The following is a 25,973-nucleotide window of genomic DNA, read 5'->3' as shown; positions in this document are numbered from 1 at the left end:
CCGGGCCACAGCAGAGAGCTGGCCTGGAAGAGGGGCAACCGGGACAGAATCCGGCGCCCTGACCGGGACAAGAACCCGGTGTGCCAGCGTCACAGGCGGAGGATTAGCCTAGTGGTGCTGACCGACAGCATTTTGATTACTGTGCTAGTGATAGACGTGGAAATAAAATATTTTAGGAACTTCCTGATTTTTCTTCTCTTTCTGAAATACTGTGATGGCCTAAAAAGCACGTTAGATGGGAATGGTGCGTGGGGTGCCACAGAGGGAGCTTTGGACGGGAACAGTGGGCGGGGTGCCATAGAAGGAGCGTTGGACGGGAATGTGTGTGGGGTGCCACAGAGGGAGCATTGGACCCAGACCCTTCTTCTTGCTGAGGGGCCTTCCACAGGCCATTCCCCTCTGGAGGCTGCGGTCTCCTCCCGAGGAAAAGGGCCATTGTCACCATTGTACCCAGGGAGGGGTCCCGTGCTTTGGCCTGCTGGCTGATGTACTGTCAGGGAACCCCAGCCTCTTATTAGACAAAAGGACTCTAGCTTGTAGTGTAATTCAGTGCAACACCCAGGAGTATTAACCCTTCAGTGTTTACAGTGGCAGGCACACTATTTCCAGGTTAAACTTGATAGCTTTATTTCTGTATTACCTTGATTCTCCTTGTAATATCAACAGGCATGGGACATCTTTAAATGGTTTTACTTCTTTAAATGAGTATAAAGGATATGTTAGTAATCTAAAGTTGGCATTTCATTGGTCACACCAGGTAATGCTTTTGATGTTGTGTCTTTAATTAGGCCCAAATTAACAGTTATAAAAGGATTCCTCAGGAAAAAGATATGTGTAGCAGTCCTCTAAGGATGCATTTTCTAGTCATGTTTTTGGTAAAAACTAAGAGTAACTTTTTGTCAGTAAGACACTAGAGATTTATAATCCTTTATTTATTACAACTAATTTTTTTTTAACTTTTATTTAACAAATATAAATTTCCAAAGCACAGTTTATGGATTACAGTGGCTTCCCCGCCCCGCATAACTTCCCTCCCACTCGCAACCCTCCCATCTCCCACTCCCTCTCCCATTCCATTCACATCAAGATTCATTTTCAATTATCTTTATATACAGAAGACCAATTTAGTATACATTAAGTAAAGATTTCATCAGTTTGCACCCACACAGAAACACAAAGTGTAAAGTAAAGTACTGTTTGAGTACTATACAACTAATATTTTTAAAAATTGTATTACTCTTTAGGGAGCATGCACTAAGAAAGGTGAATAACTCAGATCATTTATTTATTTACTTGAGAGGTAGAGTTACAGACAGTGAGAGGGAGAGACAGAGAGAAAGGTCTTCCTTCCGTTGGTTCACTCCCCAAGTGGCCACAATGGCTGGAGCTGTGCCAATCCGAAGCCAGGAGCCAGGTGCTTCTTTGTTGTCTCCCATGCGGTTTCAGAGGCCCAAGCACTTAGGCCATCTTCCACTGCTTTCCCAGGCCATAGCAGAGAGCTGGGTCAGAAGAGAAGCAGCCAGGACTGGAACCAGCTCCCACAGGGGATGCTGGTGCCATAGGCAGAGGATTAACCTACTGCGCCATGGTGCCAGCCTCCATAAGTTATTTTAAAGAGAAAAACAAAAAAAATCTTTTTTTTTAAGCTTGAAAGAGGAGAGACAGAAAAAGAAAAAAGTCAGAGTGCTCCCATTGCTAGTTCACTCCTCAAATGCATGTAATGACTGGGTCTAGGCTGAAGCCAAAGCCCAGAACCAGGAATTTGATCCAGGTCTGCCACTTGAGTGGCAGGGACCCAACTACTTGAACCATCACCTGCTGTCTCCTAACAGGAGGCTGAATAAAGACTTCCCCTTAATGTTTGATGATTTCTGTGCTATACAAATTACAAAATTTTAGAGGAAAGATTTCTCCCCTTTACCATCTGTAGATACCCTTGTAAGACATGAATCAGTCTTTGCAAATAGTTCATATTGTCTCTTGTTCAGCCATCCCATGACTTTGCAAACCTCAGAGAAGAATTTGAGAAATTTGAGATAACAAAATAGTAATAGGAGTTTAGATTGTCAATGTTTCTGATGATCTCAAAAACAAGGTCATAGTACTTGAGAAGTGTATGTCATTCAGTGCATCTAATGTTAGGAATTTGACGCCATCAGTATCTGAAATACTGAAACAGTGTAGTCAGCTCACTTCACTCTCTAGAGTTTGGGTTTCTGATCAGCTTTGGCTAGTTTTGATGACTAGCTCAAACAGGTGTATTGTTTTCCTTGAAAATATTGGGTAACAATTTTAATCTTTACTGTTATAAATAGAAAATAACCGTCACAGTATACTGTTAGGCCTCTGAAATAACATGAAATGCAAGTATAAGCTCTGATTACAGAAAAACATGGGAAGTACTTGGGTCTGATGTAGCTTGTCATTCTCATCTCACTTTCCTGTTCAATTCATCAGCTATACTTAATAGTATAATTTGCTCACTGGTGATTACAACTCATTTCCTCCTCCCTCCCCCCTCCCTCCCTTGCTCCCTCTTTCTCTCTCTCTCTCTCTCTCTCCCTCTCCCTCTCTCCCTCTCTTTCTCCCTCTCTCTCTCCCTCTCTCACTTAAGAAAGCAATTATTTATATATTTGAAAGGCAGAGTTAGAGGAGAGGGATCTTCTATCTGCTGGTTCACTTCCGCAGTGGCCACAATGGCCAGGGCTGGGCAAGGCTGAAGGCAGGAACTAGGAGCCAGGAACTTCTTCCAGGTCTCTCACATGGGTTCAGAGGCCCAAGCACTTGGGCCATCTTCTACTGCTTTCCCAGGCCATTAGCAGGGAGCTGCATCAGAAGTGGAGCAGCCAGGACTCAACTGGTGCCTGTATGGGATGCCGGTATTGCAGGTGGTAGCTTAAAACACTATGCCACAATGCTGGCCCCTATGACTTATTTCTAATGAATTGCCTATAAGGAATGATAGATTCTAAATCAGAATTTGTTATTGTAGTTCACTGTAATTTAGTTAAGGCTTCATGGAAAGTGCAACCTTTTAAAAATGATTCCTAGGTGTCTTTATGCTAGGAATCATATAGGCATCCAGAAATAGGTATATAGATACTAGTAATCTGTATTGTTCTGGGAGACATTGTCCCTTTCTCCATAATGCACTCGGTTGTGGAAGGACTGGTTGACGTATTTGACAACCACATTGTGTGTGCTTCACAAAAAGGTGGAAGAGGTTTTTTTTTTTTTTTTTTTTTTTTTTTTTCCAGAGGCAGAACAGCAGTGAAAAGTTAAGCTTCTAAGGCTTGAGTTAATTCTCCAAATAGTTGTGTCATAACTGATTCTTGGAAAGTGGGAATAATTTATATTTCAGGCTAGAATCTCACATTTATGTTTTCTATGTGTGGAGATTAGTGTAAATAGTATTAATAGTCACAAATTATATGGTATTATTCATATTTAACAATAAATATTCTTAGAATAGTGCTTGAAGGATTAGCTTCTAGTGCAGTGAATGGGATTGTGATACGTATGTGTGTGTGTGTATTTTTTGGTTTTCATGTATGGTTCTTGGCTCATAACTCCCCAAGACAGGCCACAGAAGCTCAGTAGGTCATAAGACTCTCCTCATTCCAGGAAGGAAGGTGGAAGAATATGGAGAGACAAGCCTTGTGGAGCTTCCCCACCAGTGCCTGTGCAATGAGGTTTTCATAAAACATGCGTCTGGGTAGCTGACATGAGGACATTCCTGGAGGGTAGTGAGCTGGAGAGCGTATGGAAGCTCCTTGCTCCTTCCCTCATACCTCTCTCTGTTCCTCCTTTCATAAGTGCTTTCATAAGTAGTATTGTTTATAATAAGCCAGCAAATGTAAGGAAGTGTTTTCCTGGTGTTCTGCCAGCCACTCTGTGAGCAAATTGATTGAATCTCAAGGGCAGTTTAGACAATCTCAGCTTAAAGCCATAGCTAGTCAGTCAGGCACAGGTACCTGGGGCTTGTGACTGGTATCGGATTGTGGAGGGGTGTTGGGGGAGGCTCTCTTGGGGACAGAGCCCTTGTTTGTGGGGGTATGGTGCTGTCTGTCTCCAGGTAGATTGTATCAGAATTAAGTTGACTTAAAGGACACTCGGTTGCTTGCTTGCTGGTGGGGAGAAGTTGCCACACATTTTGGGATCACAGACGTCTTCTGTGTTGACTTTGTGGAGTGAGAGCAGAGAAGGAAAAAACGTGATTTTTCCAACAGAGGATGTAATAGGCATTAAGTAACTTTGAGGCAGATACTTGGAAGTCACTGTCATTCAACAACAGGTCACCTTTCTGCACCAGAACAAGAGACATTTATCTGTTCAGCTGATGTACACTTTGAGAAAATATTCCAGTTATGCAGAGTGCATCCCTTGCTCCCTCTGTTCTTTGGAGCAGCCAAGGCTTGATTCAAGAAATGTTTGTGTGTGATTCTTAACTGGTAGTCTTTCCTGTGAGTCTGTATGCATAATTTATGCATCCTATTGAATGGGCCAAAGGAGTAGCAAGTAAGGTTCTTACAAAGTTAAGTGCCTTGTGTAGAATCCTGCCTTGTGAATCATTTCTTCCTTTACTACACAAGCAGAATCTCACTTTGTATCAAATATTTTGCACATAAGGTAAAAAAAAAAAAAAAAAGAAGCAAAAGCAAAAATAAAACTTAAGATTTCATTCGTTCATTAGAGGTACATTTATTGACTGTATTTCCCTGCCAGCATGGTACCTGGGACGCTTCCTCTGACTTAGAAGTCTCCCCTGGTAACCAGGAGAAATCAAAGAGGGTCCATAAAATCAAAGGAAAATTTTGAGATCCCTGAGACATAAAAGCTGAACAAAGAATTTTCCCTGAACAATCAGAAGTGTTTCATGCTTGGCTTGTTAGCTATTTGGAATGATTCTTCAAGCACAGAGTTGAAGGAGGCTGCATAATTTTACATAGAATTTGCATCTCAGAGCACACTTGTAAGAAATTTTCCTCAATTAACCACACAACATACCATGTGCCAGCACTATTTTTGGCTCATGTTGATCTTTGCTGTATTTAATTGTATGAATTGTTTTAAATGCAGGTAAGCAAATTAATAAATCATAGTTACTAGTTACATTTGTACATATATTTTATATGAAAAATTTCTTCAATATTTTAAAATTATTTCTTGTTTATTGGAATGATCTAGGGGTGGGTAATAGCTTCCTTCTTAAGAAAATAAACAAGAGATCCTATTAGAGTTATTTCTAGAATTTGCAAAATTTGGAATTATAAGAAAAAGAAATTAGAAGGGTAAGCATTTGACATAATGGTTAAAATGCTGCTTGGGATGCCTGTATTCCATATGGAGTACCTGGGTTCAAATCCTGGCTCTGCTGATTCTAGCTTCTTAGGCGAACTCTGGAAGGCAACGGGTGATAGCTAAGGTAGTTTGGTCTCTGCCACCTATGTGGGAGACCCAGATTGAGTTCCAGGCTCTTGGCTTCCACCAGGCTCAGCCCTGGCTGTTGCAGACATTTGAAGAGTGAACTGGCAGATGAAAGATCTCTCTTTTTTTCTCTTTTCTTCCCTGCCTTTCAAATAAATAGAGAAGAAAAAAAAAAGAGAGAGAGAAATTGGAAAAACCAATCCACACATTGTCTTTTCCCCCTGCTCAGAAGTTAAGTTTGAGGCAACTAATATAAAAGTTGTGCCACTGCTGGGTGGACTCCTAATGCGATCTGTATTCTTCTAAGAAGGTATTTTGGAATGTTCAGTGCTAATTGCTAGTGAAAATGAAACCTAGTGTTTGATTGAAGGTTGTTCTCCATCTGTGTCCTCCCAGTCTGATGATTTGTTTACGAGGCTTCCCCAGTTACTAGTGAAATTGTACAGGGTGGACCCTAAAGCCTTAAGGTTGTGTAATTTCTTTTGGAGCGGCAGGGTAATTTCTAAGGAAAGCACCGTTCTGGCAGCTTAGGCTTTGCTGTAAAGACATGGTGAGATTATTATCTGGGCTGGGAATTTTAGACTCTGGTTCTCCTGAGTTACTCAAAAATTTCAGAAAATGCAGCATGGACAGGGATGGGAAAATTCAGAGCTTAAGGAGACCAACCAGAGGAGGAAAGAAACCCCACAGATTAACCTTCCATGTTCAGACACAAATTATCTTAAACTTTTCTGTGTGTACCATCTAAGTAACCAAGTGGGTAGAGCCAGTGCATCTGATAGGGGCACCGGTTCAAGTCCCAGCTGCTCCACTTCCAGTCCAGCTCGCTCCTAATGGCCTGGGAAAGCAGTGGAAGATGGCCCAAGTCCTTGGGTCCCTGCACTCACGTGGGAGACCCAGAAGAAGCTCCTGGCTGTTGCAGCCAGTTGGGGAGTGAACCAGTGGATGGAAGAGCTCTCTGTTTCTCCCTCCCTCTCTGTAACTCTGCCTTTCAAATAAATAAAATAAATCTTAAAAAAAAAGAAAAAAAGAAAAGAAACCAAGTGGGGGATGGGGAATAGTTCATATTAGGAGTTTTTAGAATTGGAAGATTTCATACCCAAGTGATTGTACAACATAATTCATTTAAGTTTTGGAAAAAATTTAAATTCATTTTTTATCTTTTGGTGTTTTCTGTTTTGTAGTTGTATTATAGTTTATATATATATATATATATATACACACACACACACACACACTGTATCTACTTATATACATGTAAGTGTCATGAGAGTACTTCAGAAAGTTTGTGGAAAAAAATAATTAAAAATAAGTTTATTTTGGTGCAAAAAATTTTGAAATCATTGCATAATTTTTAAATAATATACATTTTCCATGAACTTTTTGAAAACTTCATTTATAAGGTACTTGCCTGACATTTTTATGGGTGAGGTGTGAGAACAGAAAGTTTGGCGTTTTTCTAGAAATAAAAAGATAAAAGTTTAAAAGATGCTCAGCTTCTTTAAGAGAATTAAGTACTTGATAAAAAGGTAAAAAGAAAGAAAACAAGAAAAAATTGAAATCTTTTATAAAAGTGAGTAGTTCATGTTTACTGGTGATTCAGCCCTGGATAAGCTAAGGATAGTGCTTACATTTTTAAAGGGCTGTTAAAAAGAGGGGGAAGGAGGGGAGACTAGGTCACAGAGACTCTATAATCTTCAGAGCCTAAAATACCTGTACTATTTGATGCTCAGTGAACTTCTTAAATCTGTACATTCAAGATCTGCCCAAATAGAAGTTTCCAGCCATTATCTTATTTATACCCTTTCTTCTTTTTTTCTTGTTTGGGGAACTTCAGTTGTTTGCACTAGATCTTTTATTATTGTTACACAGATTCCAAAAACTTTGATAATTTTTTTAAAAATCCTTTTTGTTCTTCAGATTGATTAACATCTTTAAGATTCACTGACTCTTTCTGAGTCATTCTGTTCCTGAGCCCATATTTTTAATTTTAAATTTCCAGCATTTTAATATTTATTTCTAAAATTTCCATGTAGTTATTTTACATAACTTCCATTTTTCTGCTGAGAACATCTATCTTCTATTTGTTTCATAACTGTTTTCCTTTATCTCTAGGAATGTGATTATAATAACCACTGTAAGTTTTTCTGATAATTCTAATTTCTGGGTCATTTTAAGGTTGATAGTTTTGGGTTATTTTTCCACTAAGAGTAGATCACATTTTCATTGTTTTTGGTGTGTTAAGTAGACATTTTGGATTGCATCATGGACTTCTGAATCTCAAGTTACATAGATTCTTGGTTCTGTTATAGTCTTCTGGAGAATGTTTAATCCCCTTAGGCTCAAACTTCAAGTTTTTGAACTCTCCTCCCGTGTTTCCTGTAAACAATCGTTTAAACTTAGTTTGTTCCTCAAAACTTTGCTCTGCTAATTTGGGTCTCTCCTTGCATAACTGGCCCAGGGGTTGAGTCTGAGAATTTGTGGGAGTGCAGAAAATTGGATTTTGTCCTTCTCCCACTGTCTTCCTTCTGGGGTATCCTCCTTATACTCTGGCCTGCTAGGTTGCTTTCTGCGATTCTTGGCCAGAAAGATGGCAAAGTTTTTAGTGGAGTTGAAGCACCTTTGCTACACTGCTCTGCAGCTTAGGCCTGCATTCAGTGCCTGGCTCTTAGAGTCCGCTGTTGTTTCTGACCCTTTGTTCAGAGATTATGTAGTCAATTGTTAGGTCTGGGCTCCTAGGGGGCTTACATTGCCATAATGGAACTGGAAGTCTTTGTGGAGTTTAAGTGTTGGTAAGTTGCAGAAAGTCAGAACATAAAGTTGTGGGTCCTCTTTTATCTACCAAAAATTTGGAAGAAGGTAGGGAGCTTGAAAGGACTTTGAATGCAAGTACACACTCTTCTTTTTACCATGACTTATATGAAAATATAGTTAATCTGGCTTTTGAATCATTAACTTCATCACCTCTTTTGTCTGTATTTTTGAAGCACTTGAAGACACTTCGTCACCCTTGCTTGCTAAGATTTTTATCCTGTACTGTGGAAGCAGATGGCATTCATCTTGTCACTGAGCGCGTGCAACCCCTGGAAGGAGCTTTGGAAACATTGTCTTCTGCAGAGGTCTGCGCTGGGATTTATGACATATTGCTGGCTCTTATCTTCCTTCATGACAGAGTAAGTACCCTGCACAATGTGCCTCACAAGCTGTGATGTAGACCGGGGGTTGATGTCTAGGGCGGTACTTGTGTGTATAGAAATTAGTAAGTGATTATAGTATTATTACTAGAAAATTTCCTGAGAGAACAGTGACACATTAGAAGACATCTAAGGTTTTGGGATTGGCAACTGGTTCTTTGTCCCTGGGCAGTTACTGTGCTTTACTTCTAAGTTTGGGATAAGTCTGTACTGAAAAATACCTACAGCTGGTATTTGTTGTTAAGACAAAGGAAAAAGGTTTAGCATCAGCGCTGCTATAGACCAAAGTTGCTATTTGTTTTCAGGAGTTTTGTCTCATTAAATTTTTTTTAATTTGTTTATTTGAGAGGCAGAGAAAGAGACAGATAGATACAGACAGAGCTCCTACCCGCTGAGTAACTCCCCAAATGTCCACAATGGCTTGGGCTAGGCCATGCTGAAGCCAAGAGCTGTTATCAGTACAGGTCTCCCATTTGCTTAGCAGGATCCGACTACTTAAGCCATCACCTGCTGCCTCCCAGGGTCTGCATTAGCGGAAGACTAGACTCAGGAGCAGCCAAGACTTGAACCCAAACACTCTGATATGGGAAGTGGGTGTCTTGACTGGTACGCCAAACACACTGCCCCACATTTTGTATTCTGAAGGGAAAAATGACCATGTCTTAGGAGGAGACAAAATTTATATACATCCTTCCTCATTGGTGTGGGAAGGACCGGTTGAGAGTCCCAAAACACATTATGGTATAACCACTATGCCTGGCTCCTCCATGAAGCTTGCCATTAACTATAATCTGGTGGTTCCTGTGTGTATTTCTGATCTGTTTCTTGATACTGGTGCTGAATTATTGTTTCTTAATGGTGTTAGTATTCTGAAGCATTAAGGTTTCGACAGCTCCCATGATTATAAATCATCAGTCACAGAAACACTTGAATTTGACTCAACATATGTTTTAAACTTTTTTTCTGTTCATGGGAGAAGGACATTTCAGATATATTTACGGGTTCACGTAATAGCCAGAACAGTTAATACAGTTACTGGGGAAGAAAACATTCTTTGCTGGAGAAAGGACATGCACATGGGAAAAGCTGGAACAATGTGCAATTGCATGCAGGGACAAGTAAATGTCTCCTACCCTTGAATTCACTGCCCTAATTCTTCTCCCCAAAGACAACCGTAGTAATGATTGTATTATATTCCAGAGATGTTCTTTTTGCATATAAAGCATCAATCCATGTGCTTATTCTCTTTTTTCTCGAACATACTAGACATATTAGTCTCAACTTTGCTTTTATAATGTTCTATATAAAACTATGTACAGGAGCCAGGGCTGTGGTGCAGCAGGTTGAAGGTCTGACCTGTAGTGCTGGCATCCCATATGGATACCAGTTCGAATCCCAGCTGCTCTATTTCTGACCCAGCTCCCTAATAATGTGCCTGGGAGGGCAGCGTAGGATGGCCTAGGTCCTTGGGCTTTTGTACCCACGTGGGAGACCCAGAATAAGCTGGCTCCTGGCTTCTAATTTGCTCAGCTGTGCCCACTGCAGCCATTTGGGGAGTGAATCAGCCAATGAAAGACCTCTCTCTGTCACTCTGTCTTTCAAATAAATAAAATCATTAAAAAAAAAAAAAAACAACCCACTACATCCAATCATTTCGTGGGTGGGTCTTTAAAGTGCTCATTTGTCTACTGGAGTCATTTCTGGTTTAAAAAAAAATTTGAATACTTGATCCCTGTTCTCATTTTCTCCCTTCCTCTGACTTATTTGTACTATTTTTAATAGTTTTAAAATTGGCTCTTCTATGGTCTGTGGGATATTTCTGGTGGTCCTTATCTTTCCATTTTCCTCTTCTTCAGGCAGAATTTTTTAATGCCTACTGACAAGATTTCAGGTGAAGTGGATCTGGGTTCGTGATAGAATGTAGGTGAGAAAGAACATAGAGGAGAAAATTAATAAAATAATCTATGGGAGCAAAGCCAAATTTTATCTTTAAAGGCATTGGAAGCAAATAAAAGAAGCTATAAAGACTTGTAAATTTATGTTTAAGGACACATATTGTTATATCTTAATGGTAGCCGTCACAAAGCACACCGGACACCGGAGTAAGGGAAAGGGTTTATTGGGGAACACCCTACAGACCAGAGTGAAGGGACGGCGAAGGAAAAAGAGAGAAAGAGAGTATAAGAGAGAAACAGAGAGGAGAGGAGCTAGCAAGGAGAGAAGATAGAGCAGAGAAGAGAGAGGAGAGCAGAGCCAAGAGCCCAGAGGAGGAGGCTAGAGAGAGGAACCGAGAGAGAGCAGGAGAGAAGGGCCAAGAGAACACGTGTTCAGGAACAGGCCCTTTTAAAACTTTGCCTGAGGGCGGGCAGGGAAGCAGGAGCAGGGAATCCCATTAGGATGGGGGTGGAACCTGGCTCAGGTAGCTGGGCCATGCGGCCACCTGGCTACAACTGCACCAGTTTCCTAACATATAACTCCTGCCTCTCACAGAGATTGGGAGGTGATGGTGTCTGTGCAGTGGCTGTAGTGTCTTTATTAACCTGCCTACAAGAAAACAAGGCTACCCATTGCATTTTTCCTTTTTCTGACGTCATTCAGTTTGTTGTTCTTTTAAGTCTTAGTTCCATTTATTACTCCAAAGTGGGAAGGCTTATCATAATCATTTTAGTTGATCAGTATTTAGGTTTAAACAACTTCTACTTCAGAAATTGGAGTGGCAGTCTTCCTATTCTTTTTTCCAGGGACACCTAACTCACAACAACGTCTGCTTATCATCTGTGTTTGTGAGTGACGATGGGCACTGGAAGCTAGGTGGAATGGAGACTGTGTGCAAGGTTCCGCAGGCCACACCAGAGGTAAGCCCCACAGCAGGCTCTGTCGCAGTTCAGGAGCTGGTAGCCTCTTGGCATGTGGTTCTGTCTTGCCTAGGCACTCTCCTTCTGTCTTAGTGCATGCTCAGACTTGGGAACCTGGATTTCTTGTCAGTTCCCATGTTTATAGAATGGTGGATTTCATCCCTCAGTCACCAGGCGTTATAGATTCCTTTCTCCTAATCTTGTAGATGAAAAATCTGGACTAAAGAGGAGTAAAATGGTTTGGTCAGATATAATTAAACTTAGTCCCTCGTCCCTGCTTCTTGTCCTGCCCTGTCTTCCTTTGGTCATACCACTTAATGCTTAACATTGAAATGACCTGTATGAGTCTTCTTCTGTCCCTGTGGTTGAGCTTCTTGAAGGTGTGATAGTCTCTTACATTTATCTTTATATTTCTACCTATACTGGTGCTTGGTACGTATTAGTATTGGGTTTTGTTCTTTGAATACTCATCCAAGTTGCTGGAAGTCACACATTATGTCCCAGCAACTGGAATTAGGCCCCATGCGTCTTAACTCCTCCTAATGGCTGTGCTGTTACCTATGGTAGTGCTTATACTTTTGTCTGACAGATCTACATGTTTCCCCCCAAGTTGACAGTCCCTTCCTGTTGTTTGTTTTGTGTGTTTTTTCCCCCACCATTTTTCATGTTGCTATTGGACTTAATCTTTCTAGAAAAAGAAAAAAAAAAAAGCTACTTCCACTGTAGTATCCCTAATGACGAAGTGGTTGCTCACTGTTGGAAACCATGTTCTCTTATGTGCTGCTTCCACACTTTATTGGGCCTTGTCTAAAGTGCACCTTCATGGTCTCTCGCTCACCTCAAATGGTATAACTACTACGAAGATCTCTCTCTAATTGTTTCTGCCACTCCATGACTTTCTTCTCTGAATCCATCTTGTGTCTAATTAGCATAACCGCATGTAATCCTTTCTGTGGGATATATTCCACAGAAACAAATTATCTGTCCTTCCTCCTGTGCTTCCATGGCACCCAGCACATTTAGTTTACATTTAAAGCTGGGAGCATTTGGGGGGGGGGGGCAGGGAATTTGTTGCATTCATTTTGTGTTTCTAGTGCCCTGAATGGTGTCTGTGAAATGCAAGCTCTTCAGAACTGACCTTTGAATTAGTGAGTGAATGTGCTTGTGCTGTGGCTGCTGCTTTGTCTCTGTAGCTGTTAAAGTCCTTAACTTAACTTTATCTATCATGTGGCAATAACAGTTTAGATATAATTGATTTGGTGAGGAGATTAATGTTGGACTTGTTCTGTGCTGGAAAAGCCTTTTAATTGTTTGTATCTGTGAAGGAAGGGAAAGCAGTGGTCTTAATTTCTGTAAAGCAAATGGGATACACAGCGCCTCTGTGAAGGGCTTCCCTTAAACCAGCATTTGCTACTAAGCGTCATGCTGTGTCAGGTACTATATTACATTTTTTAATTAGGAAGATTTCAAATTCATCTGTGTAGCAGGTGGCATTGGGGGTTTCACTGCCTCAGTTTCTGTTAGTCATTGCTTTTGTAACTTGACATAAGAGATTGGTTCACCAAACATCTGTATGAATTATTTTCCTCCATTTATTTCTCTAGTTTTTGAAGAGTATTCAGTCAGTAAGAGACCCAACATCTATCCCTCCCGAAGAGATGGTAAGATGATCTATGTCCATGTAATGACGACTCTTTAATAAAACTTTCTTCTGCAGATCCCTCTCTTTAGCAAGTAAAGGGTGCCTTCTAATTCCTCTGGCCTTGACGGCGTCTGAGATTAATCTTAACATTAAGCCAGGGAGCCAGCTTACATTGTTTGGATAGACACCTCTGATATTCTTTAAAAATAATTGTGCCTCGTTGTGAAGAGGGTGTCATGCCCCTTTCATTATAAGTCCTTGTAAGTTGCTGGAAGTCACAGTAATTAGAGAAGCGGCATCCCTAGTCACTTCCTGTGCTTTATCCAAGCCATTCCTCTGCCTGGCTTGCCATTAGTTAAGATTCCAAGATGAAGGGTAGGCATTTGATTAGTAGTTGAGATGCTGGTTGGGAGGACATACGCATCCTACGTCACAGGGCCTGGGTTCAACTCCTGGCTCCAGCTCCTGATTCTAGCTCCTTCTAATGAGACCCTAGGAGGCAGCAGTGATAGGTCAGCTAACTGGAGACTGAGATTGAGTTCCTGGTTCTCAGCTCTTCAGGCCTTTGTGGGGTGAGCTAGAAGATGGGAATTTCCTTTTCCCTCCCTCCCTCCCTCCCTCCCTCCCTCCCCCTCCCTCTCTCTCCCTCTCTCCCTCCCTCCCTCCCTCTCCCTTTCCTTCTCCCTCTCCCTCTCCCTCTCTCTCTCCCTCCCTCTTCTTTTTCTTCTTCCTCTTCCCCTCGAATTAATATTACGGTGCTGCTGAAAAAAAAAATCCTAGTTCCAGTAAATTCAAAAGCAGGTGCTCCCTGTAAACTTGTTCTTATAAACACTGATTCTCAAAGACAAATTTAGTGTGCTTCACAGGAATGCAGACCCAACCGAACTATAAACTTAAATAGAGACCTGAGACGGGATAAATCAGGTGTTTCCAAATCAGTTTTTTTTTTTTTTTTTTAAGATTTATTTATTTATTTGAAAGGCAGAATCACAGAGAGAAGGATGGAAAGAGAGAGATATCAATATCAATTCATTTTCCATTGCTGGTTCACTCCCAAAATGGCCTCAATGGCCAGGGCTGAGCCAGGCTGAAGCCAGGAGTGTCATCTGGATCTCCCATGTGGGTGCAGGGACCCAAGCACTTGGGCCATCTTCTGCCTTCCCAGGCAAATTAGCAAGGAGCTGGATCAGAAGTCGAGCAGCCAAGACTTGAACCGGTGCCCATATGGGATGCCAGCATTGTAGGCAGTGGCTTACCCTGTTATGCCATAAATGCCAGCCTTGGGTTTATGGATCATTTTTAAGATATTTTTATTTGAAAGGCAGAGTGACACATCTTCCATCTGCTGCTTCACTCCCCAAGTGGCTGCAACAGTCAGAGCTGGACCAGGCTGAAGCCAGGAGCCAAGAACCCCATCTAGGTCTTCTACTGGGGTGGCAGAAACTCAAGTACCTCAGCTATGATTTCCTGCTTCCCAGGCACATTAGCGGGGAGCTAGCACAATAGCAGAGTAGCTGGGACTCAAATTGGCATGCTGATGTGTGTTGCAGGCGTTCTAGGCAGGGGCTTAACCCGCCACACCACAATGCCAGCCCCCAAATCAGTATTTTATATATAACCAAGTATATTTTAAACTGGTGATTGGTGATCTTAAGTAATTTAAGGTGTCCTGGCCAGGATTTTGAAAAAAAAAAAAAAAGGGGGGGGGCGGGGATAAAAGAGATAAAATTGGGCATCTTCTATTGTAAAGCTAAGTATTAGTTTATGAAACATTTCCATTGTGTGTAGCTTTATATATGCATGTATACTGGGTCAGGATGAAAGAAGGTAAATTTGTTACTCCTGAGTTGCACTCAGAAATATTTTATTCTGATTTTTTCTTGTCCCTGTTGAATGTTTTAAAATCTTTGATAAATTTCATTCACTGGCAGCTTTTCATTTTTGCGATGTGCTATTTTAATTGACACATTAATAATGATTCCTATTTATCAAGTATAGTGCATTAATAGCTTTAAGAGCCTTTAAATTATTGTGTGGTACAGTGAACTTGAATTTGAGTGTAATAAATGCAACCATGGGAGAAAATGCTTCAGGGAAAATTGGAACTGACTGGTAAGGCAGATCCTCTGGTTTTAATGGTGTTTACTACTTTTAGTCTCCAGAATTCACAACCCTTCCAGAGTCTCTTGGACATGCTCGGGATGCCTATTCATTTGGAACATTGGTGGAAAGTTTGCTCACAATCTTAAACGAACAGGGTGAGTTGGAGTTACATTATTGCATCCACAAAATAAGTGGGAAAATCATCTATGTCCTGTTCTGTGTGGAACTCAAAAGGACTACAGTCTCTGACCACAGTAAGGAATGCATTGCTATCCATATAACTTGTTTAAGGCAGATGTTAACGTTAGGAAAGAAGCTTTCATTAGTTTGCATACTGAAAAGAATTGAAGTAGGAAGCACTTCTTTTTTTGAAGATTTATTTATTTTTATTTGAAAGGTTTACACAGAGAAAGAAGGAGAGGCAAAGAGAGAGAGAGACATCTTCCGTCCTCTGGTTCACTCCCTAAGGGGCTGCAATGGTCAGAGCTGCACCAATCTGAAGCCAGGAGCCTGGAGCCTGGAGCTTTTTCCAGGTCTCCCATGCAGGTGCAGAGGCCCAAGGACTTGGGCCATCTTCTACTGCTTTCCCAGGTCATAGCGGAGAGCTGGATTGGAAGTGGAGCAGCCGGGACTCGAACCAGTGCCCATATGGGATGCCAGCACTGCAGGCAGTGGCTTTACCCACTACGCCGCAGAGCTGGCCCCAGTAGGAAGCATTTGAACTATTACTGTCAGTATCGTCTTTGATTAGCTTTTTAATTAATATTATGGTCTAAAGACTATTCTTTATTAAGCCTGCCAACAGATAAAGACATGTCATTTGTATTAGCCAGGTTTTCCTAGCTACGACTAAAATACCTGAGAGGAGCTACTTAAGGAGGAAGAAAGTTGATTTGAATTTAGTTTTAGAGGTTCACAATCCAAGGTCAGGTGGCCTCATTATTCTGGGTGTCTGATAAGGCAATGGATGGCAGAACACTTGTGAAGGGAGGATCACACGGTGAGCCAGGAAGCAGAGAGGGAGCAACTCTGCCTTCACATCTGTGTCTCTTTATAGCCACAGTTTGATCATAGGGGCTCTGCCCTAACAGCATAATCCAGTCTAATCACTTTTCAAGGCCTCAGCTTCAGACACCATAATACAATTAAGTTCTGTCCTTAATTCATTAACATAAGACTCTGAACATCAAGGCTTAACTCATGGGTCTTTGGGGAACACCCAAATTATTTGCCAAATGTCCTAACACCGTTAATGACTTGTATATAATGATCTGAATAACAGATTTTTTTAAAAATTTATTTTATTTGAAAGAGTTACACAGAGAGAGGAGAGGCAGAGAGAGAGAAAGAGGTCTTCCATCTGCTGGTTCACTTCCCAGTTGGCCGCAATGACTGAAGCTGGGCCAATCTGAAGCCAGGAGCTCCTTCTAGGTCTCCCACGCAGCTGCAGGGGCTCAAGGACTTGGGTCATCTTCTACTGCTTTCCCAGGCCATAGCAGAGAGCTGGATCGGAAGTGGAGCAGCAGGGACTCAAACTGGTGCCCGCATGGGATGACGGCACTGCAGGTGGCAGCTTCACCTGCTGCACCACAGCGCTGGTCCCCTGAATAACAGATTAAGGTTCAACATCTTTTATTAATTTCTAAATCAAGACTTTTTTCAAAGTCTTTTGATTTTTTTTCCTCTTGCTGTAATTTACTCATTATTTTTTTCTTCCATCATCCTTTGAAAACCTAGACTACAAAAGACTTGTTTTCTGTGTTCTCTAATTGCACGCTCAGCAGCCTGCTTCACTGTCTGGGGACCCCTCAAGTTTACTGGGACCTGCTGTTGAGTTTACTGAGGCACGTGTCCCATAAGGCCCATTCCTGGCCTGTGTCTCCCATTGTGAAGCTTTGTGCTGTTGCAATGCAGTTTCTTTCTAACAGGCTTATGGAGTGTTCTGATGTTACACACACCATTCAGCTGTTAGCTGTAAATTTTCCCAGCTTAAGTACTTGAGAATTAAACTCTAAGGTAAACATATGTAATAAGCTAACTACTATGCATCTGTAATGGTGGCAAGTATGTACCATACTTGGTAGAATTTAAAACAAGAGTCATTTAAATAACTTTTATCTTCTGTGGCTGAGGAACCCTGGGTGAGAAAGGCCCTTAAATCTGCCACAGAGTAAGCCTTTGTTTGGCCTGAGCCAAGTTCAGCAGTGAGGAAGTCAGGACGTGGAAGGGGCGAGGTCGGACATGTTGGCAGGACAGCACTCTGCACCTGTCAGGGACTGGGCATAAGGCAAGCAGGAAGCTGTTCAGCAACAGCAGGGGCTTTGTTTGTTTGGGCTTTTACAGGTTGGTTTTTGCCCTCGTCAGTCTCCAGCTGTAGAGGCCCTGAAAAGAGGAGAAGGCATTGGAAACTAACTGTAGCTCTGGATTTCAGTTTCAGCGGATGTTCTCTCCAGCTTTCAACAGACCTTGCACTCAACTTTGCTGAATCCCATTCCACAGTGCCGGCCAGCGCTCTGCACCTTACTCTCCCATGACTTCTTCAGGTGAGAGCACCGAGTGTGGTGCTGTCCTGTTTTTATCATTAGGGGAGACTGACCAGGTGCACAGGGAAGTAGATGGAGCACTGCCTGACTGTCCAGCTCCTGTCACAGATAGTGAGTTTTACAAATCCTTGGTTGTCCTGAAGGCTCTGGTTTAGAAATCGTAGCCCATTTCCTTAGGGCTTCTGATTGTGGAGAAGCCAGGTTGTGTCTGACGTGACTTAACGGAGAGTCAGTGAGCACGCCTCTCCTTTCTGCTGCCCTTGTATTAGTGTGAATTTGTTACTGTTGGATTTTTCTCTTGGTGGGAGAGGGAATGCTTATTTTTTCTCAGGCAGAGCATTTTTTTTCTTTGTTTAGTAATACATGATGGAAAAGCAAAGTTGATTTAGAGGGAGAGGCACAATATAACTTAATACTTTTCCGGATTCAGAGATGTTTTTGAACCTCTGTCCAAGGTTAGTTGTAATTACATGTACCTTATTTTTTATTTCCGTGACTGCAGAGCTTCTGCACAGGTCAGTTTCATGTTCAATTTTTACTAACAAAGCCAACCTTGTATTAGTTTTGAAACTAAATATTCTTGTGTGTTTGCAGTTGGAAAAATCAGAGTCAAGAGTAAACATCATTCCTGACAGGGGAACGCTTAGGATAATACTGGTGGGATGGCATATTATTAAATGAGTCATATTTGTAATTACTGGAGTTATTCTGGCATTTAGGTGTCAAAGAAACTGTTTAGATCCTTCCCCCTTAGGTGTTTTAAACATTATTTTAATTGACAAAAATTGTATGTTTACTGTCTTTTAACTAAGGTATTTTGTCTTCCTTTTGGATGACTTAATTTTTTCTCTTGATTGCTCATCATGGTGAATACTTGTAGATTTTCTCATCACTGCAAGTAGCTTGAGTCCTTTATTAAGAACTGTATTTTGGGGCTGGTGCTGTGATGTAGCAGGTAAAGCCACCGCCTGCAGTGCCGGTACCCCATATGGGCTCCAGTTTGAGTCCTGGCAGCTCCACTTCCTATCCAGCTCTTTGCTGTGGCCTGGGAAGGCAGTAGAAGATGGCCCAAGTGCTTGAGCCCCTGCACCCGCGTGGGAGACCCAGAAGAAGCTCCAGACTCCTGGCTTTGGATCGGCTTAGCTCTGGCTGTTGTGGCCAATTGGGGAGTGAACCAGCATGTGGAAGACCTCTCTCTCTGCCTCTGCTTCTCTCTCTGTGTGTAATTGACTTTCAAATAAATAAATAAATCTTAAAAAAAAAAAAAAAAACACTGTATTTTAAGTAGAGCAAGGAGAAGAAAGCTGAAAACACACCAACCAGTGTTCCTCAAATTCCGTTCTCACACGTGAGGTGAGAACCTCTGTCAGAGATGACACAGCCGGTGTCCCCGTTGCTTAGGTTTAAGTTAAGGCATCTGTGTGTTTTCACACTGGAGCTGTGCTTCCGAGGTTGCACAGCCTGTGTGCTGAAGCGCGCAGTCTCGTGGTAGGGTGTGGGCAGTGCTCTCTCCGAGCGAAGCAGCCCAGAGCCTTTGGGACTCTGCTGGCTGGAACCTGGCCTCTCCTCCCGTACTGCCCCCTGCCTGTCTGAAGGAGTGGCTGGGTAACTTAGAGCAGGAGAAAGATTCCTGTGACTTGTACAGAAATCTACTTTCCCAACCCTCTTTAATAGTTTTTACTTCACCAAAGGAGAAAAGAGAATAGCAATCATTTTGTCATAGGAATGTCACTTCTCTCAAGATATTTCATTTGATAGCATACTATTATAGCCAAAAATTTGAAAGATTATGACAGCTATTAAAACTATAAAGCATATTAGCATGTGTGTGTTTAAGCTGGTGTCTTTTTCACAGAACTATTTAATACTCTTTTTTTTATTAAAGATTTTATTTATTTGAGAGGTAGAGTGAGAGAGGGAGAGACAGAGAGAAAGGTCTTCTGTCCACTGGTTCACTCCCCAAATGGCTACAGCAGCCAGAGCTGGGCCCATCTGAAGTAGGAGCCAGGAGCCTCTTCTGGGTCTCCCACATGGGTACAGGGGCCCAAGCACTTGGGCCATCTTCTGCTTTCCCAGGCTATTAGCTGAGAGCTGAATCAGAAGTGGAGCAGCTGGGACTAGAACTGGGACCCATATGGGATGCTGGCACTGCATACAGTAGCTTTTCCCACTATGCCACAGCGTTGATACCCTCTTTGATATTCTTAAAATAACAGATTCCATGTAGGCTTGTTCAAAAGTATTTGTCTCTTAAGTTGTTTAGTTATATTAGATTTATTTTAAATGACACAGAAGGTTGTTTCTTTAATTGAAAATTGTAATGGTGTGGTCTGTGGTTGTGGTCTCAATATTTGCCATACTTTATTATCCTTTTTTTTCTTTTGGACATTTAGGAATGATTTTTTAGAAGTTGTGAACTTCTTGAAAAGCTTAACATTGAAGAGTGAAGAGGAAAAAACTGAATTCTTCAAGTAAGTTCAGAAAGTTAAGACTTTAAATTCCATAACTTGCATTAAGTCCTTGTAATAACTTCAGCTGTTCTTCACTACGTTTGAACAGTTCCTGCATGTCAGGCTTTCTGCTGGGCCCTGGGACAGAGAGTTCTGGTGGGGGACACATTTCTGGGCTGATCATTCTTAAACAAAAGGCTGGGTGCAGTGATAGGGCTTTCAAAGGCAGTCCTGGGAACTGGGAACACAGGGTGGGGCAGAGGGGGTTAGAGAAACGGGATTTGCAAAGGCAAGACCCAGTGTGACTGGTGTGGGGCATGATAAGCAGTAGAGTCCTGTTGAAGGGCGGGTTCCAAGACAAGGACAGAGAAGAGGCGGCCCTTTTATGTGGCGGTGAGGACCATTGATACTGTTAGTACATACTGTGCTTCAGACATTGAAGCCATTGCGAGGAGTGAGTGCAGTGCGTGAAATGGTTCAATTTCCCTTTAGATGGATCACTGTGTTGCCCGTGGAAGAGGCAGGCTTAAATGATTCAAAACTTGCATCTATTAGTAGACTGTGCCAATTCAGCAGTAGCCGTGAAGCCATACATAGGACATTGATGGTCCCACTGAAGATACTGAAATAAGAGCTATTTAAAAGATAATGTAGGCTTGATGGGAGGACCTACTCTGCAGGGGAAAGATGGTCAGGGCAGGGTTGAGTGTGTTGGTTTGAAGCATCTGGGACATTAGACAGCATTGTGCAAGGACAGTTGGCCAGACTGGTCTGAAGGTCAGGAGAGAAGTCTTAAGGTGATGAGCTGGAAGTAAACCTTAGGGTGCCGTCAGCTTATAGTTGGGAGTGTTTTCCTAGGGAGCACGGATAGCCTGAAGAGGACAGTAGGCCCAAGCTGGTTCCCTGGGGCACTAGATCTTGTAAGTAGGTAAGTGGGAAGAAGTAGTTGATGAATGAGACAAAGAAGCAATGGATAGAAGAGATTCAGAGAGAGAGACAGAGACAGATAGGAAGCAAGTGGTATTACTAGAGAAGCAGGGAATTTTGGCAAGGTCGTAGGAATCACGAAATGGCTGTTCATTCAGCAAGCAAGAAGGCTCGGGTCACCTTGTCTAGGCAAGATCTGTTTCAGCAGTGGGTTGGGAAGAGCATGGAAAGGTGAAAAAGTGGACATGAAGCAAATCCTCCTAAAAATCTGAGGAGGAGAAAACATACTGTTGCTAAAGAAGGAGGCAGATTAAGGAGGGAGTTTTTAAGGATGGAAGGGGCAAGCATGGTTATAGACAAGGTGCAGGAGTTAGTGGAAGACTGGGAGGAGCAGTTGAAGCTGTGGTCACATTGGCGGCTGCGGGTGCTGTTGGAGCATGGTCTGAGGGGAAGGGAGTCTTGGGGCGTGGCCTTAAACGGAGACCTAGAAAGGAGGTGAGAATGAGTGGGACGTAGACCCTGTGTGTCATTAGTGGTGTATGGCTGTGAAGGTGCTAATGTGTGATGTGTTCTAATAAAGTCGGAGGCATGGTTAGAAGTATTATTACTGTTAAAACCTGGTTTCTCTTTCTCAACACAGTGATATTACATGTGTCGTTTAATTTAGTGATGTTAGTAACACCAACCTATTCAGGTTAAGCGTCCCTAATCTAAAAGTCTAGACTACTTTGAAATCTGAAACTCTGAGTATCATTGTTGGTGCTCAGAAAGCTTGGATTTAGGAATATTTCAGATTATGAGTGCACAGTTGGTAAATTCTGTGCAAATATTCCAGAACTTCAAAACTTCCAAATCTGAAACATTTCTGGTCCCAGGCATTTCAGATAAGAGTTACTCACCTATATTTTGTTTGATATGAAAACTGTAGATAACCTAATGCCCTGTATCATTTAAATTTGAGGGAGTCCTTATTAGGGGAAAAGTCACTTGTGCTATGAAGAAGAAGAGGTAATCGGTTGAAAACGTTTCCTAGTTTGCACTGGAGTGTTACCTAGCTGGCCTTAGCTCACGTTCCCTGCATTCTTCGCGAGCGCACGGGGACCAGCCTGCTCACCTTCCCCAGCCGCAGTTCAAAATGCATCACTCTGGTAGAAGTGGGAAGGAGCCGAATGTGGCTAACCTGTACCAGTAGATCGCTGCCGTGTCACAGCCAGTTTCTCAGGCTTCCTTCTTTGTCCGCAGGTTTCTGCTGGACAGGGTCAGCTGCTTGTCAGAGGAATTAATAGCTTCAAGGTTGGTGCCTCTTTTGCTTAATCAGTTGGTGTTTGCAGAGCCGGTAGCTGTCAAGAGTTTTCTTCCTCATCTACTCGGTCCCAAAAAAGGTGAGTTCAGTTGTTTTGCAAAGTATTATTGGTACTTAAGGAGTCTGATAATTATCAGTCTGTACTTCAGCATGTTAGATTACCGTGTGGTTTAATTACTGGCCACTGATGTGATAACTTTCATTCAAACCTGGATACCTAAGCCAATAGGGTAAATATGGAGCACCTTCCTGGAAAGTGAGATGTATTTCAGTAAGTGGTTTTATATATGTGATTGTGTGTGGGGGTTGGGGGTGGGATATACGTGTACTTTATTTGAATATGAATACATAGGAGGTAAGCATTTAGCCTTCTGCCATCTGACTTACCATTTATTTTGTTTTCCGTGAGAGAAATATTAAGATTGTTTTACTTGCTGGTGCTTCAGGTTTTTTCTGAAATGAGGTTATTTGAAACTTTATAGCACTCTAGCTGATAACACAGCAAGTTAGAGAGTGGAGCATTAATATTATCCTACAGAATTTTGAGTTAGGATTGTACTTTCACAATCTCAATCCAGAAAGCAGTGTTAGAGGTCATTGTATTACAATTTGGAATTTCCTTATAGGAGGGTACTTCAGAAAGCTTGTGGACAGATGGAATTAAAAGATAAGTTACACAAGCAGTTGGAAATCCATGCATATGAGGAGTCTACAAAATGTTTATGGAAAATGTATTATAAAAAAACTACATGTGGATTTCAAAATTTTTTGCATCAAAATAAACTTACTTTTTCATTGCATTTATCCACAAATGTTTTGAAGCATGTTTGTATCTCTACTTTGATGTCATGAATTTTTTAGCCTTTAGCTGTGAGTTTTTTTTTAAAGCTCTTCATCTTCATATTCTGTAGAGCTTGGGTAGTGGTATACCTCTGAGTTACTAGGCTGCTGTTTAAAAATTTGTCTGTATGCCTGATCCACTGGCCCTGGGACACTCAGGACACAGGTTTATACATTCGTGTACCACATAACATTTCTGTCAGTGACAGACCTCATAGTATAACAGTGGTCCCATAAGGTTCTATGAAACGCAACACCACAGCCATTTCTGTTTGTACAAGAACTCAGTGATGCTTGCACAACCATGACTCACTTAACACATTTCTCCAAACATGTCCCCACTGTCGGGAAAATGTGACTGTGTATATTTTTAAAGCCCCCAAATGAATCTCATGCATACATACCTCTGTTTGTTAGGCACTAGGAAGAGAATACTCAGCATCAATACCATTGTAGCACCTCTTGATTTTGCAAATAAAATGGCAACATCAGTGTCAACATGTTCAGGATTCTGTTAACATACAATCTGGAGTATTTGAAAAACATTTTTACAAAGTAGAATGTACTTAGGATCATTATTCCTTGAGCAATTTTGGTTCAGTAACAACAAAGAAAACTGGTTTAGAGCCTGCGAACTCAGAGGGTGTTTGGAGTATGTGTGGTTCGAGGCTCAGTATGAATTGTGCTAGTCCTGTTTTCAGTGAAGTGACACTCTGCGTTTTCGTCCTCACCCCTTTCTGATTCTCTGGGGTAGATAATGCGCAGGGAGAAACCCCTTGCTTGCTCTCACCAGCCCTGTTCCAGGCGCGGGTGATCCCCGTGCTTCTGCAGTTGTTCGAGGTTCATGAGGAACATGTGCGGATGGTGCTGCTGTCTCACATTGAGGCCTACGTGGAGCACTTCACTCAGGAGCAGCTGAAGAAGGTCATCTTGCCGCAGGTCAGAGACGTCAGCCAGGGGCCTCCAGAGGAGGCGGGGAGAGGGGGCAGAGCTTGGCGGTTTGGAGACTGAACAAGAGAGGAGGGTTAGGGTATTCAGATAACAGCTAGAAAGCCTTGAGGCACCCATTCAGTTTAAAAGCCTCCTGGAATTGGGGCTAGCATGGTGGCTTAGCAGATGAAGCTGCTGTCTGTATATGGGCGCAGGTTCGAGTCCTAACCACTGCACTTCCAAACCAGCTCCCTGATAATGTGCCTGGGAAAGCAGGGGAAGATGGCACAAGTGCTTGGGCCCCTGCATCCACCTGGGAGACCTGGAGAAAACTCCTGGCTCCTGGTTTCTGACTTCAGCCTAGTTTAGCCCTGGCTGTTGTGGCCAGTTGGGGAATGAACCAGTGGACGGAAGACTTCTCTCTCTTCCTGTGCCTCTGACTTTCCCTCTCTATAACACCACCTTTCAAATAGATAAGTAAATCTTTAAAAAAAAAAAAGCCCCCTGGAATAGGGGCTGGATTTCAAATCGCCCTTCCAAACCATTCTCACAGGCAAATCAGTTGACATATTTGTTCTTGGCAGAAAGTGTGTTTCTGTTGCTGATTCTTTGTTTTGTTTTGTTGTTTCTCTCTCAGAGATCTCTCCTCCATCTACTGGTTCACTTCCTGAATGGCCAGAACAGCCAGGACTGGGCCAGGTTGAAGCCAGGAGCCCGGCCCTCTCTCTGGGTCCCCCACATGTGTGGCAGGGCCCAAACATTTAGGTTATCCTCCACTGCTTTTCCAGATACATTAGTAAGGAGCTGGTTTGGATGGATGTGGGGCCGTGCTCATATGGGATGCCAGCTGCAAGAGGTGGCACAACCTGCTATGCCACAGGGCTGGCTGGCACCTGTTTGCTGATTCTTTTGTGGAAAAACAAACAAGTCATTTTTGGAATGCTTTGTGAACATAAACCAAGATTGGCTATAATTAAATTACTGCAAGATAAACAGGAAAGGAAGGAGTGATCAGCACCATCGATGGTGGATGACCGTGGGGCTCCAGGTTTCTCACGTCTGCCCTGACATTGAGGACCTTAGCTTCCCTTTAGCCTGAAGTCCAGAACCAGAAAGTCAGCAAGAGCAGGCTCCAGGGAGAATCTGTTTCTTCTTAGCTTCTGGTAGCTCCCAGAAATCCGTGGAATTTCTTGGTCTGAAGCTGCCTCATTTGTCTTTGCCTTTAATTGTGTGCCTGTGTCTTTACGTGGTCTTGAAAGGATAGCAGTCATTGAGTTTAGGGTTCACTTAAATCTAGTATGCCTCATCGGACGGTCATATTCTGTGTGGAAGCTTCCTTTGGAGCGATGCTATTCAGCGTAGGACAAGGTTTTGTTTGTTTTTATTTTTTAAAGATTAAAACGATTCCAATCACGTGGTGACTTTCAAATTACTTGTTTTCCTATGAGATCTGTGAACATGCTTCCCACTTTCAAGGAGCTAGTAGTGGGAAAGATGTTTCAGTATCTGCTGCTGGGTCACAAATCACCCCCGTATTTGCTTTATAAAGCAGCAGTCACCCGAGTGACTCACGATGGTTGGGACTGCCTGGGTTCAACTTGGGGTTCTGTTGTTCCTCAGGATGCAGCCCCTGACGCGGCTCCTTCATGTCCTGGGGATGCTGAAGGCCTTGGCTCAGGGAGACTGGAAAGGCTGTGCTTGTCCATGAACGCAGGTCGCAGAGCTCTGTGCCTCGTTTCAGATGATTTCTCTAACAAGG

The 25,973-nt window shown here is 42.4% G+C and overlaps 1 protein-coding gene across 17 annotated transcripts in view; it reads left to right on the top strand.

Moving 5' to 3' along the window:
• SCYL3 (SCY1 like pseudokinase 3) overlaps window positions 1-25,973 on the top strand; it is a 40,933-nt gene that overhangs the window by 7,245 nt on the left and 7,715 nt on the right. For 9 of the 17 annotated variants that reach the window (XM_008264089.5, XM_070076865.2, XM_051858401.3 and 6 more), the window contains 8 exons: window positions 8,415-8,600; window positions 11,363-11,476; window positions 13,081-13,137; window positions 15,274-15,376; window positions 17,653-17,764; window positions 20,158-20,235; window positions 22,384-22,523; window positions 24,039-24,223. In XM_008264089.5, coding sequence (XP_008262311.3) covers window positions 8,415-8,600; window positions 11,363-11,476; window positions 13,081-13,137; window positions 15,274-15,376; window positions 17,653-17,764; window positions 20,158-20,235; window positions 22,384-22,523; window positions 24,039-24,223 — 975 coding nt within the window. The remainder of the gene's footprint in view (window positions 1-8,414; window positions 8,601-11,362; window positions 11,477-13,080; window positions 13,138-15,273; window positions 15,377-17,652; window positions 17,765-20,157; window positions 20,236-22,383; window positions 22,524-24,038; window positions 24,224-25,973) is intronic. The other 8 variants (XM_051858400.3, XM_089299587.1, XM_089299585.1 and 5 more) reach the window with 1 other exon arrangement.

This window comes from Oryctolagus cuniculus, chromosome 7 (assembly GCF_051225735.1).
Source record: "Oryctolagus cuniculus isolate XC-2025 breed Fujian yellow rabbit chromosome 7, ASM5122573v1, whole genome shotgun sequence".
NCBI lineage: Eukaryota > Metazoa > Chordata > Mammalia > Lagomorpha > Leporidae > Oryctolagus > Oryctolagus cuniculus.
The sequence above is the reverse complement of the archived record's forward strand: the minus strand, read 5'-3'. Positions and strand labels throughout refer to the sequence as shown.